This window comes from Miniopterus schreibersii (assembly GCF_964146895.1).
Source record: "Miniopterus schreibersii genome assembly, chromosome: 2".
NCBI lineage: Eukaryota > Metazoa > Chordata > Mammalia > Chiroptera > Miniopteridae > Miniopterus > Miniopterus schreibersii.
The window spans coordinates 140,999,589-141,014,040 of record NC_138102.1 but is presented as its reverse complement, the minus strand read 5'-3'; the positions used below and the strand labels follow the sequence as shown (position 1 = coordinate 141,014,040).

General features: G+C 45.4%; 1 protein-coding gene across 1 annotated transcript; it reads right to left on the bottom strand.

Annotated features, from left to right (window-relative positions):
- Positions 1-6,962: 6,962 nt before the first annotated feature.
- On the bottom strand, positions 6,963-12,311 carry LOC308551638 (keratin, type II cytoskeletal 6A-like). Its single transcript, XM_081126333.1, has 9 exons — positions 11,772-12,311; positions 10,629-10,843; positions 10,245-10,305; positions 9,993-10,088; positions 9,704-9,868; positions 9,110-9,235; positions 8,089-8,309; positions 7,836-7,870; positions 6,963-7,724 (listed from the first exon to the last, which is right to left on the bottom strand). Exons 1-9 carry the CDS (start codon positions 12,279-12,281, stop codon positions 7,498-7,500), a joined length of 1,656 nt encoding a protein of 551 aa, XP_080982459.1. The 5' UTR covers positions 12,282-12,311; the 3' UTR covers positions 6,963-7,497.
- Between the last annotated feature and the right edge of the window lie 2,141 nt (positions 12,312-14,452).

Below are 14,452 nucleotides of genomic sequence, written 5' to 3'. Positions count from 1 at the left end.
GATCATTGGTCAATGCTCATTCACTGAGCCACTTCGGCTGGGCTCTTGGTTCCCCTTTTATCTGCTCTCATCTCCAGTCTTTACCCTGGGGGAGTCAGACAGAGACATTGTTAGATTTCCTTTCGTCTTGTTGACTTCTTGCTCCTTGCAGGGGTTTTGAAGGGTGGCAGAGTGAGGGAGGAACTGAAGTGCATTCAGTCTCCCTTTTGTGGATGAGGAAATGGAGTCTGTGAACGGTAAAGCAAGCGGCGGACACTGCCCAGCTAGTGAGAAGCAGGGCAAGATTCCATGGTCTTGCCACACAGGTGGCCTTTCAGAGGTACATGGTACCCAGTGGGCTGACAGATGCTCCCTGCTTGGAATGGCAGCCTGGCACTTGGAGTTGAGGACCTCTGTTGTCTGACCTATTTCCTCCTAGGAGCCGAGGCCAGGGGGTGGGCCTCTCCTCTACCGAGAGATTGTTTGAGAGTCTCGTTTCCACAGGGAACCTATGAATCATAGCTTTTGTTGATACAGGCTAAGAGGAGCCCAGGAGTTCTCACCTGGTAGCCAGTGCTCCCAGGTCCTAGCTGGGGTGGTGCACGCGTCTGGAGTGGAAAGAATAATTGTGTTTGTTTGCTGTACTCCTTGCATGATAGTCTTTCTCCCAGAAGAAGGAACACTTGTTTCCTGAGCCGTGCTGACTAAACCCTCAGAGCTTCCTGTGAAACAAAGGGTCAAGGCCCGGGGAGCGCCTCAGCGGGCATGCCTGTGGGAATGGGACTGGCCACCGCGTTCATGCGGAAGCCGGCTCCATCTGCCTTTCCTCCTGGGTCATTCTCTTCTTTCCTGACCCCCCACCCTCGGGGGGTCCTGTTCCATCTCATTCTTTTCCATTCTCCTTTCTCTCAGCCATTGCCCCTTGGCCTACTTACTCCCTTCTCTGCCTCCTCTCTCTAACTTTTCCACTTGGATTGGTGTTTCCTAAGCTAGATTGTCTTACTCAGTGACTTCTGTGAGACAGGTGGAAAGAGGTAAGTCTTTTGCCTCCTTTCTTCTTCACTCCCTCTTCTGTGACCTTTGACCTCCATTGTCACCTTTACCCTGGTGGACTATGGCTACATGAAGGCCTAGACCTGACAGCCTAGGTCATTAACCCCTTTAAAGCCTCTAAACTTAGAGACTATGAACACCTTCTTTCCTTCCTGCCAAGGAAGATTTTCTGTTTTGAATATAACCTCTATTATTCTACCTAGAACTCACCCCCAAGAAGCCTTCTCAGATAAACTGTGCCCAGACACTAACCCCTTACACCTGTTCCCCGAGGACACTCGTGAGTGGCTTGCATATCAGTGTATTTTTCCACTTGCACTGGTTTTGTGGTGATCTGTGTGTGAGTTTATCTCTGAGGGTTAAGGGTGTTCCACAGATAGGATTGTGGCAGGAGCTCAGTTGACACAGGTTGTCTAAAGAAGACCTACGCATTCCTTCCTGTCCTCCAAATCTCCCAAGCCTCCAACTTTGTCTTTCTGGAAGTTTTCTTGAGGTTTTGGGGAGTGGTGGATTCAAGAGCAATGGTATATGTTCTGGTGCCCAAGGCTGGGAGTGACAAGCTCTTTGATGTCCTTGTTCCCTGCCTGTCCTGCTCAGGGTGGACTCTCTCACCCTCAGAGGAACCCTGAGGCCTTTGGCTGTGGTGGATCTCAAGGAGACTGGGCCAGGTGGCAACCAGGGCTGTGGAGGTTGGAGGGGAAAAGAGGCAGGCGGGGAGGTATGCCTCTCATGGCCAAGGGAGCAGGGTGCACCAAGGAGCTTTGGCTTCCAACCAGGTCAGGGCCAGAGGGGGGCAGGCTGGACGGGAATGGGGGGTTAGGTAAACCCCTAGAGCAGGCTAACCTGCTGCACAGAATCAGGGTCCCTAGGCACAGGGTCTAAGGCCCAGGCCCCAGCCACCCACCCGCGATTTCTGAAAAGCTAGATCCCTCCCATACGGCATTCTTTTACTATCTTGGAGAGTCCTGCGCTGTCTGTAAAGTTGTGTTTCTGTCTGAGGCATCTCAGTGATGCATCATTTACCTGGGTGTTTCCACAGGTAGAAACTTCTGGATGTGGAGTGTGTTTTCCACCATCTCCCAGAGGGCCGGGCCTGTGGAACAACCAACCTTGGCCTCATTCTGGGCAGCCTGATGCTCAGCTCACCTGCAGGCACCAAGTGAGCACACATACACCGATGGTGAGGACGGTGACAATGACAACAGTGCTAGGAAACAACGAGTCATTAAGCTGGGAGTGTTTGACGCAGGGTCGCTAGAGAATGGGCACCTCTTGGTTGTCTGATTTAAGAGGGGTAAACATTCAAAAGCCCAGACACAGAAGGATGAAAAGTTATAGCTTGTGATTTGTTATTACAAAAGAATTTGTCTCTTTGAAGAGGGACTCAGCAGAAGACTCTTTCAATGAGCCAGCTCCGCTTGTGTGCACGCTAAGAGCAATTGACTTGCAGCTTTGCAGAAGGCTCCTAGGGTACAAAGTTAAATATATTTCTGGAATCTGTTGAGATGAAACAGTTTCCACTAAACAGTGCAGCACCATGTCTGTGACGCAGGTTACACCTGAGCCACCAAGACACTGTTCTTACTCCCTTTCTGGAGAGGGGCTAAAATGCTATATGTCCCCATAGGCAGAGAGCCCCAGCACCCTCTGCACAATTCCCTCCCAGAGGATATTCTGGATATGCTCCCAGCAGGCCAATGAGAGACACCAATTCCTTTAAAGGATTGCTTCAAAGCGCTTCTCACTCGCCCTAAGCACTGGTTTATTTAGCAAGAGTTGGTCAACCTGGAGTGAGCCCAGCGACTAATGAAAATGAACGAATTGGGAAATAGGTGTGAGGAAAGAGGAAAGGCATTATGGTAGGAGACCAACCTGTTTCTTTGTTGTTGTAGCGACCAAGGAATACACTTGAATCTTGGCAAGAAAACTTCAATTCAGTATCAAAGGGCTTGTTTGGTCAAATTGTAAACAGGAACATCCTCTCTCCAGAGAAGCTGCGAGACTTCTATAGATTTTTTTCTGGAATGGTGTAGAGGGTGTGATTCTGTAATGAATGGAATTCTTTTTTTTGGTTTTTATTTCCTGGAGCATCTAATGTCTCGGTAAGATAAGCACCTGTACTCTCTATTTTGATAAAGTTGTTTAAGCATCATGATATTTAATGGATTTAGTTTTAAAATATGATTTTCCCACTTCTTTTAAAACTTCCCTTTGAAAAAACTGACATCCACTTAACCTCTCTGAAGTTGGACCTGCCGTTGATCACATGCTTTCATACATTGCACACATTGCCCTTGCCTTTTGGTTTATGGCGCGCGTGTGTGTGTGTGTGTGTGTGTGTGTGTGTGTTAATGGGTATAGTTCTGGCTCTGCCAGGTAAGAGGATTTTTCTAGGGTAGACACATGATTCAGTTGAATCCAACATGCACCTAATATGTACTTACCTTCCTTAAATTATTGGTAATATCCAGAACCCAGCTACACCATAGCTAATCTTGCGCTGTGTTGCTGAGTGACTTTGCGGGTTGCTGAGTGACATTGGGCATAGATGAGCAAATCATGAAGCTTAGAAGACAGTTTTGGGGACAAGGCTAACACAGGCTAAAGACAGTCACATTCCACTCATCACTCCCTCATCACTGAGGAATAAGCAAGAAGTCAGAGAAGGGAAAATAAGGCTTCAGAGACTAGTAAGGGCTCTCGGGAAGAGGGAAGACAAAATGAAGCTTGGGTCGAGTCCAGAGCTGGGGGAGGAGAGCAGTAAGCCGTGCCAGCTTGGGCAAAAGCATCATTCCTCTTCTGCCCAGTGTGGGCTGGGATTCTCAAGCTCAAGGGCAATACTGCTCGGTGTTTGCCCTCAGTGTGTGAATGTGGCACCAGCTGATGTCATCACCCAGCAGATGCCCCATTTAAGTGAGGATCCCACTCCTGTGCTTGCTCTATGCATCCCAAGGGAATGGCATCTCCACCAGAGGGCAAGCAAAGCAAGAAAGGGCTGGAATGGCAGGGGAGGGCCAGGTCAGTGCCTCCTTGTTGGCACCTGCACCTTTTCCTGTGGCCAGAGGGGGAAGTGATGGAGTCACAGTATGGGCGAGACCACACTTCCCTACCACTGGGGAAGAGCTCAGATTCCAAAAGGACACAGGTGGATCCTTGGATCCTGGCTCTTACTTGTCACTTATCATTATAACTGGGGTAAAGTTCAGCAAGGAGGGTGGACACAGAAATCAAGAATTCTCATGCACTATCTTTCAGTAATTAGAAAATATGACAGGAAAGAAAGGGTTATAATTCACAATGCAAAAACTCTTAAGATACCTAGGGATACCTAATAGCAGCAATAACAATGAAACAACAAGCACGAGGACAACCAGAAAACATTGAAAAACAAACAAACAAACACTGAGTAGGAACTGCTGCATCAGAAACCAGCATAGAATAGAAAGCCTTAGGAACTGCAATGGATCACAGAGAGATCAATGGAACAGAAGAGAAAATGGATGACCTCCGCACGTAACAAGAGCGGTATTTCAAAGAGGGGGTGGGGTGGGATGGTGGTGAAGATGTTTATCTTTGTGTTGAGAAAAGTACAAAAAAGAAAATAACAATTACCCAAACTCCTTCTCTTCAGAATCAATCACTTAATATTTTTACTTATTCGCTTTCACCCTTGTTTCCATGTTAACAACTTCTAATAGGTCACATACATAATAAATAAGCATAATATCCTTTAAAAAAATCCATGGCTCAAGTTTCAGCTCAGATGGCCAAGCAGCTGGTGCTGCTGTCTCCTTCCCCCAGGATCAATCCTGAGAAATTATAGAAACACATGGAAGGCATGGATAGTAGAAATTGTCAATGGCCACAGATAAAACTATGAGAAACCTGAGGGGAACTCAGGGCTATTTGAGCTGACTAGTGTGGGGGCAGGTGGCCAGCTGTAGCCTGGAGCTGAGGCTTGGGGTAGAAGGGAGGGGATGGTTAGAGGAAAGGGTCCTAAGTTTGGTCCTTGCCTATTGTCTGCCCCTTTACAATAGAGATCCAGAGCAGCAGCCCAACCACAGTGCCCCTGTCTATAGTTCAATATGAGGGCAGATCTACTTCATGGGTAGAGTTGCCAGATTTTGCAAATAAAAATACAAGATGCACAGTTCAATTTGAATTTCAGATAAACAACAAATAATTGTTTTGTGTATGTTCCATGCATTATTTGGGACATACTTACATTAATTTGTTTTAATTATTTATGTGAAATTCAAATTTAAGTAGGTATTCTCTATTTTGTCAGTCACCCATTCATAGGTGACTGAGACAGTAATGTCTGCTCTGAGTATCAAGCCTGCTGGCAGGTAGTTGACCTCTATATAACTGGGTACTCAGCTTGCTTCACTCAAGGGTAGTGAGGGAGGCCTGTAACCTGCTACCATGGAGCTTCTCACATGGGGAAGGATAGCTAGAGTCTGAGCCTGGCTCATTGAAAAGTTGCCCTATTTGCTTCTGGGATTTTGCACAGTATGGCAGTTCTTAAGCTCTGCTTCCACCATGCCCTTGACCTCAAACCCTGGAGCTATGTAATAGAAGGGTAGGGAGGTCACTAATCCTCAAAAGTCTTTCCAGCCCCAAATTTCTGCCTAGTGACCTGCTCAGCCACAAGACCCTAGCCAACCTGCAGATAACCATAGAATAAAGCTAGACCTCAACTTGACACATGACCTGGGGCACAGGGTCTCTGCCACGGCTTCAAATTATCAAAATATTACCATAACAGAGTTAGTTATTGTTGTTCTTAAGGAAGTTTCCCTTGCTTTTTTATTTATTTATTTATTTATGTATTTATTTATTTATTTTTGCATACAGATAAAACTGGGTATAAAATACCTGATTAGCCAGATTCTAGAATAAGCTCATATAAACATGGCCTGAAAGATAGAGTCTATTTCTGTCTAAAAGTCAAAATATAACCTGACACTGATATCTGAGAAGATTTTAATGAACCTCCAAAATCTACTTTTGCTTGTCAAAATGTGCATACATGTTTATACTGAAAATGGCTTTTGGATATCAGATCACAGAGGAGATTGTTCCCAGCCAGAACCACCTGCATGCAATTGTGTCATCTGTCCACATGGGCCATCTTTCAATCTCATCTTTTTCTAACAGCACTGCAGAACCAAGTTTCTAACCAACACTTTTTGGGGGGTTTATTAATTTATTTTATTGACTTTTTTTGACAGCTTTATTTTATTTCAAAGTTATAGAGATGTAATTAACAGATAGTCAAATTCACTGTTTTTAGCAGCATTTGTCAAGAGACCTTCTTCAGTGAATCCAACTACCTGTAGGTGAAAGGAAATCCATTCCAACTCATTTAGCACCAACTCATTTAATCCATCCACCATGATCTGGGGATATTTCTTTTCTGTACCAACTGGTTTGATGCATCTCAGATGTTATATGGCAAAAGTCTTTATTATCATAGAGAAGAATCAAGCATTTTTCCTTTCTACCTCTGCTCTGCTGGGTCAGTGCAGTGCTTCCCTGGTTGTGGGTGGGAGTAGCGAAGGGTATCTCCACCAAATCTCAGAGATCAGGGTGGGGACCAGGCCACCAAATGATGGAGCTGGAAAAACAAAACCGCTCAGTAATGAAGTTATGCTGATTTAGATTCTAGGACCCTGGCTTCCTTTGCTTTAAAATATTTCATTTTGAGAAAGAGACTTGAGTGGCAGAGGGCTGAATAATTGTTGGTAGTCATCCACTCACAGGATAGCTGAGTATCACACAATGTTGACAGACAGAGTTGGGCATGAAACAAGGTCAGAGGTCAGTGGGGCTGAGAGATGGCTCTCCAAAGATGAGAATCATTGTGAGGTATGAGAAACTTTCAGAACCAATATGTGATCAACAATAAAATCTAACACAGGATCTTTGTATTAGAAATCTGCTTTATTGAACACAACAAAAGAAAGCAAAGGCAACAGAGAAAAATATTCCTGGGATATAACTCTGTATATGAGTATTGTGTCAAAACCATCTAGGGGCACTGATGGGAAGATAATTTTTTTGTCCTATGGGCAACTCCTAAGTGGAGTTCTAATGAACAGGACAGTCAGGCATCAAAGGGAAGATTCCCCATTCTATAGATGATGTAGATCAAGTTTCAATTTTCAGAGGGGCATAGCTTATTTTCTTCCCAGAATTATGGCAGACTGATAAAAATGATAATAAGATGGGAACATCAAAAAGGTGTCTACATGTCTGCATGACGCTGATTGTTGACCTTCTGAGGGTGAGTAATGAAAGCTCAGACCGAGCATAGACAGAGCAAATGATCAGTGGCAAGTGCAACTTCACCCAGGGGCAAAGACAAATCTGAGGCAGGAGAAAGAAAGCAGCCTAAAGAGAAGACCATGCAGCTGGAAAGGGGCCTGAGACAATGTGGGACCAAGAGCCTAGGGGTGGACTTCAGTAGCCCCTCCTGCTGGACGTGGTGGTGGTGTACTTGATGGAGGAACTGCTGCCTCCAACAGAGCTGAGACCACCTCCAAATCCTCTGCCACTGCCCGAACTGAAGCCACCTCCAAGGTTGTGACCACTGCCATAGGAGTAGCCGCTGCCTCCGCCCAGGCCGAAACCACTGCTGACACCACCAGCACTGCCATAACCACCAGAGACAGTGGACTGCACCACAGCTGTTGAGGAGAGGGGCACAAGGACACACACACATGGTGAGCTCATTCTGCCAGCCTCGATCAAGTCAGAAGAATCAAGGGCAAGGGAGGGAGGCAAGCAAAGATACTTACAGATGTTGACTGGTCCAACGCCTTCTCCACTCAGCCTAGGAGGAAGGAAACACAGGGACCTCAGAGAACCACTCCTGGGCCAGTGTGGAAAGCCTCCTTGTGAGGACAATCAGTGGGGGAACTGCCTTCACAATGGTTCTCTGACAGTAGCGATTATGGCCATCACCACTTTAAACTTGGGCTTTAAACTTGTTCTCACTGGCTGCACATGATGGAGACGCACCCAGATGATTGAAGAGGTTGAGTTACCCACCTGCACTCCTCGCCTTCCAGCAGCTTCCTGTAGGTGGCGATCTCCACATCCAGGGCCAGCTTGACATTCATCAGCTCCTGGTACTCCTTCAGGAGCCGGGCCATGTCTTGCTTGGCCTTCTGCAGGGCATCTTCCAGCTCAACCAGCTTGCTCCTGGCATCCTTGATGGCCAGCTCCCCACGCTGCTCAGCCTCAGCAATGGAGGCCTGCAGGTTGGCGCACTAGAGAAGGAGGTAAACAGAATGGACTTGCAATCTAGTCCTCCAGAGGAGACTAACCATGCTTCCTCTTTCCCAGTGAGATAGAGATCCAGAGCCCAGATGGCATGGAAATGGAGCACAGAACCTTTCTGCCCAGTCTTGGCCCATTCTGCAAACCTTATCTAGTCTATGAGTCACTTGAGAAAACATGCGCCCCTTTGTGTTAACCACCCTGTATGAGGATCTGGGGCTGACCGGGGGGAAGCACTATAACAGACATAGACCACGGGCAGTGGAAGAAATGGGCCCACTAGTTTGTTTTGAATCTTGATAGCTTTTGAGAATCTCATGTGGTAGCCACACTAACTTGTACAAAATTACAAACATACTCAATGAGGAGATGAGTTTCTTCCCCCTCACATTTTTAGGTTACACTCGTCTTGTCCTGTGTCTTTGCTGGACTGTCTTTTATTTTCCACCTTGAATCTTGAGCAGATTTGCACCAATCTTCCTCACTTTCTGGCCTGCCTTTTCTTTCCCCGTTTCCTGCATTCCCAAATCAACTGTCCTCATGTAATCTCTGCTCAATGTCTCTAGACTATATTTTTACAGCTCTAGACTATATTTTGACAGGGTTTATATCATGCTCTTGGGTTGGGATCCATCTGTGCCACCTGTGGGAACTCACTTAGGGTAGAAACTGCATGGTGTCCTCTTCCTGCTGTCCCCCAATTCCCAGGAATTTCACAAATGATGGTTGATGACCATGTAGTGGTCTAGCAAGGAATCAATGCTTTAATTTTCCTTAGTTCCCACCATACCTGTTTCTTGACATGGTCGATCTCAGATCTCAGCCTCTGGATCATGCGGTTGATCTCAGCAATCTCCTGCTTGGTGTTGCGCAGGTCGTCCCCGTGTCTGCCAGCTGTGACCTGCAGCTCCTCATACTGTAGCAAAGAGGGAGAGGAGGAGATGTGTATGGATTTTCACATGTTAACAGTGACTGTCACACTGAGCCAGGCTTTTAATAAATCAAACCCAATGGCTTCTCCAGAAGAGATTTTAGGAAATGCTGATGTTGCTAGGTCATTGGCTACTATACACTAATCTCAGCCCAACCTTGTTGTGAAACCACTGCCTTTCTAGCTCTCTTCAGAGCCAACAATGTCCGGCATCAGGGCGAAGCTAAAGCAAAGATCGCCTGGTCTACATTAGCTTTCCTCCTGCTTGGGTTTCTTTGACTTACCAGGATTGCACATAAATTCTGTAAATATCTACTCTATCAGTACAGGGCACACATTCTGTGAGGACACCAGCTTCCTAGAAGTGCATTTTCCCAGTGAAGTCTGGTAGCCTTGCTGGTGTTTAGGGAGCAAGCAGAAGAACTTCTCAGCAGCTGCCCATTCGCTACTCACCTTGGTCTGGTACCAGGACTCAGCCTCAGTCCTGCTCCTCTGAGCAATCTCCTCATATTGGGCTTTGACTTCAGCGATGATGCTGTCCAGGTCGAGGTTACGGTTGTTGTCCATGGAGAGGACCACAGATGTGTCTGAGATGTGGGTTTGCATCTGAGCCAGTTCCTGCAGAACATAAGATGGTCAGATCGTTTTCTCTTTTGACATTCACAGGTTTCCCAACCCCGAGTTCTTCCACCCTTTTGCAGAGCCCCATTAGAGTAAATAAAAGGAAGGGGGAGATGCTTACTGCGTCATAGAAGGCTCTGGTGAAGTTGATCTCATCCATGAGAGCATCTACCTTGGCTTGAAGTTCAACCTTATTCATGTAGGCAGCATCCACATCCTGGGGAATAAGCCAACGGCAGGGAGTCAGCTGAGCCCTCCTTCCCCATCTGCCCATCTCTCAGCCTCCCCACCTCTTCTCCTCTCAGATGTGGGGAGGACCCCAGAGTTTTCTCCTTCTGCAAGAAACATGAGCCCCTGCTTCTGATCAGCTCACCTTCTTCAGAGTGACAAATTCATTCTCCGCAGCAGTGCGCTTGTTGATTTCATCTTCATACCTAGGAGGGGAAGCGTGGGAGTCAGTGGTGAAGGTGACACAGAGAAGGCAGCCCAGGGTCAGAACTTTCCATACCAAACATGTCCAAGTTCAGCTTTCCTGCCAGTAAACCTCAAAGATGACTTTTGTGGTCCCTAAATTGTTTCCCTTTTTACTCTCCCTACCCACCTATATAGCCCTTTTGTTCTCTCAGGTTGGATTTTAAGCATCATTTGTGATTTTTATTTTCATGGGCATGTTTTGCTACAGAATCATGACCACATCTGGACCAGGTCTTGAAGTGAGCGGTTCTGGCAATTGATCCCATTTCTCTCCTTAACTCACTTGCTCTTGAAGTCCTCCACCATGTCCTGCATGCCCCTGAGCTCTGAGTCCAGGCGGCCTCTGTCCCCAACAATACTGTCCAGCTGTCTCCTGAGGTTGTTGATGTACTGCTCGAACAGAGGCTCCAGGTTCTGCCTCACGGTCTTGGTGCCCTGCTCCTGCAGCAGGGTCCACTTGGTGTCCAGGACCTTGTTCTGCTGCTCCAGGAAGCGCACCTAGAAGAACACAAGTTGGTTATTTACTTGATGAAGGACAGAAGAAAGATATTTGATGTGTTGGGTCTCCAGGTATACCTGGGCGGTCTCCATGGTGCTGGGCTACTACAGAGCATGTACAGAAGTTCATGCTGACAACCTGCTTTTCTTCACACTTTACAAACCTCACCAGTGAGAACTTCCCATGGGTGAGGAGGTGCTCACACCCTTTAAGTTATGGAGCCTTATCAGTGAGTTTCAACATTTCTTTTCTTTCTCTTCAGAAGTGAAATCACAATTCTAATTTAAAATCGTATTTTCATCATATATTTCACAAACTTTGTTTTAAAGATAGTACCTCAGTTAAAGGAATAGCAAAGTTTTAGAATCTGATTATTAAATTCAAATCTTATTATGATTAGATCCCAATCTAATTTTCATTTGGTATACAAGTCTTGTCTACAACAATCTCCCTCAGTGGTCACTACCTGATTCTACAAATTTAGTATTTCAATGAATAAGTAAGTGTCTCTGAGTCTTTTTTTCCAATCCATGAAGAAATGGTTTTCACTTTTCTGTCACTCTTTTTTCTCTTCCCCAGAGCCTTAGGGCAGTTTTCACTGGAATTTTATTTTTCATAAAATAAAAATTAGATTCTTCAGAGGGTAAAGCTAACTCATTCCACTTTCCCATTGCTTTTTCTTTTTTCCATGGTTATCAAAAGTTGAGAATTCTTTCTAGACAGGAATGAGAGACATTTAAGAGATTTAGCAGTTTTAAATGTTTTCCATTTCCTTCTGCCTGTGGTCAACATGGAGCTAATCTGGCATCCCAGGGGGGCGCCAGTCCCCCTTTCCCTCTCCCCTATTCTTCCCCTCCTAGGACATTTGTTGGTCCTCAAGTGTGGGGACTGGGAATCCCCACTGGAGGACAGGTCTTTGGGACTCACCTTGTCGATGAAGGAGGCGAACTTGTTGTTGAGGGTCTTGATCTGCTCCCGCTCCTCAGTCCTCACCCGCTGGATGGTGGGGTCGATTTGCAGGTTCAGAGGAGTGAGGAGATTCTGGTTGATCGTGACCTCTTGGATGCCTCCAGGGGGGCACACAGGGAAGCCAGCGCCCCCATAGCCACCTCCAAAGCCAGCTCCAGCACCCAGCCCAAAGCCAGTACCAGCTGCATGATCAAAATTAATTAGACGGCCTCCAAAGTCAAAGCCACCTCCAACTCTGCCACCAATGCCGCCTCCGAAAGAAATTCTCTTGGAGCCCCCCAGGCCATAGAGGCTCCTGCTGCCAAAGCCAGCTCCTCCACACACTCCACCGAGGCCTCCACTGCCCCTGGAGCGGGACACAGAGACACTGCTGAAGCCAGAGCGGCCGGCCCCAGGGACTCTGGCCGAGCTGGCACTGAAGCCACGGCGGCTGCTGCTTTGGATCCTCACGGTGGATTTGCTCGACATGGTTTCTAAAGATGAGAAGGCTGAAGAAGGTGCAAGAGACTGGAGGGTAGAGCTGAGAGGAGCAGATGTGTGTGATGAGTTTCCCCGCAGCAGTTTATATATAGTGAGAATGGGCTGGGCTCAGTCCTAGAAGGTGAGCTTGCAGATTGGGAAGGGTTGGGCTTTACAAGCAGTGATGTCACATCTGGATTATTAGAAAAGTTATGAAATATGAAGATTGCATTTTGGCTTCCTATAGTCAGGGGAAATTTTCTTGCCTTCTAGCTTTGACTTGATCTGAGTACAATAGACTATTCTCAATTCACTGAGCTAGGAGTTAGTCACTGCCTCGAACAAAGGTGCTGCAATTCATGCATGTGTATTAGATGCACTGAGTGCTCTCCTTTCCAAACTGCTATTTCCCCCAGCAGAGATGGTGCAGATCGAAACAATCTGTTGAATATGCCCAATAAAACAATTCCTGTTCTTTTGTGTTGATCACAAAGTTAAAAAAAGACTTTCCTTTAATGTAAAATTTCACATAGGTACATAAGTAGAATAACAACATGATGGGCCCCTGTGGACTTATCACCCAACTTTATAAAATGTATCATATCGTGGCCAGACTTATTTCTTCCATACTCCCACGCAGTTTCCTACCAGCCCTAAGTTACGCGATCGCAAATCCCAGAGATTATATCTTTATTATGTAATTCTGTATTCATGTCTAAATGGCAAACTAAAAAATATAACCGAAATACCATTTCTATATCTTAAATATATATTCATAACATCAACAAATGTCTGTTCAATCTTCAAATAAACTTGTTGTGTGTTACTTATATTTTATAGTTTGCTTGTTCAAATCAGGATCCAAATAAACTCTGTACATGTTGTATTTTGGAGATATGTCCTTTAAATCATATAAACCATTAACTCTCCTTTTATTTTTTCCCCTTTGCTTTCTATTTGTTAAAGATACCAGGTTATGTCTTGCGCTGGTTTTCACCCTTTGGATATTTCTAATTACATGTTCAAGAGTCTCCTTTACTATGCTGCTATGCCCTTCGTATGTTCTATAAGCTGATAGTTAAAGTGAAAAGCTTAATAAACTCTGTATTTAAACTTCCCAGATGTAGATGTAGATATTGTATATTGTTAGTTAATCGCTTATATTTTTAAAAATTAAATGAACGATACATGTTTAAGAAACAAAATACATGCTCAAGGCCATTGCCTAGCCGCCTAATAGCCATACGTGGAGGAAAGCAGGGTTCCCTGTAGTGACTCCAGTGGGACAGGTTTCTGTGCTCTTCCTGAGGCCTGTGTAATGTGTATGTGTTAATATAAAATATGTGTAATATATTGCAGGCATATAAATACATATAACACGCACTTTCTCTTTGCCGACTGTGCTGTCCCTGCTTCACCTGCCCCTGTGTTTTCCCCCGACTCTCTCCCACTGGAGTCACTACAGGGAACCCTGCTTTCCTCCACGTATGGCTATTAGGCGGCTAGGCAATGGCCTTGAGCATGTATTTTGTTTCTTAAACATGTATCGTTCATTTAATTTTTAAAAATATAAGCGATTAACTAACAATATACAATATCTACATCTACATCTGGGAAGTTTAAATACAGAGTTTATTAAGTACGTTAAGGCTGCTTTCTCGTAACTGCTTCCCCTGTTTGTCCCTGCCTGCGCGGTCGGCGACGTCTTTTCCTCTCGGGGCCGCTTTCAGTTTGGCCTTCATTTCTATTGTGGCTCCGCCCCACCTTCTTTTCTTAGCTCTACAAGCTAATGTTTTAATTGTCTCACTACATTGGCCCTTTGTTCTCTGATTTTATCATGGTGTTTATTTGACTGAATTTTAAAGTCAATGAAATAATATTTTATTGTGACTTTTTTCTGTTGAGTACTTTTCATATGGTTTTTGCTTTTCCTATTCCCTAAATTAAAAAAAAAAAAAAAAAAAAAAAAGTAAAGTATCTTCTGAGAGTCCTAGAATGGTTCCTTTCTGACTAGTGCTCAGCTTTGAATGAGGTGAGCTACTTCTCACCTGCCATTTGCACAAAGGATTCTGGGAGGCGGGGCCAAGGCCATATCCAGGCTAACATTGAATTCTCATTATGACCCAGAGCTGGGTGAATAATTCTTTTCATCTTTAATTCAGCCAAACCAACAAAGATTG

Coding starts and splice junctions, on each gene's coding strand:
- LOC308551638 (XM_081126333.1), bottom strand. CDS start 12,281: ATGTCGAGCAAATCCACCGTGAGGATCCAAAGCAGCAGCCGCCGTGGC. Junction 10,089..10,244: donor AATTTGTCACTCTGAAGAAG/GTGAGCTGATCA, acceptor CTTATTCCCCAG/GATGTGGATGCTGCCTACAT. Junction 9,869..9,992: donor CCAGAGCCTTCTATGACGCA/GTAAGCATCTCC, acceptor TATGTTCTGCAG/GAACTGGCTCAGATGCAAAC.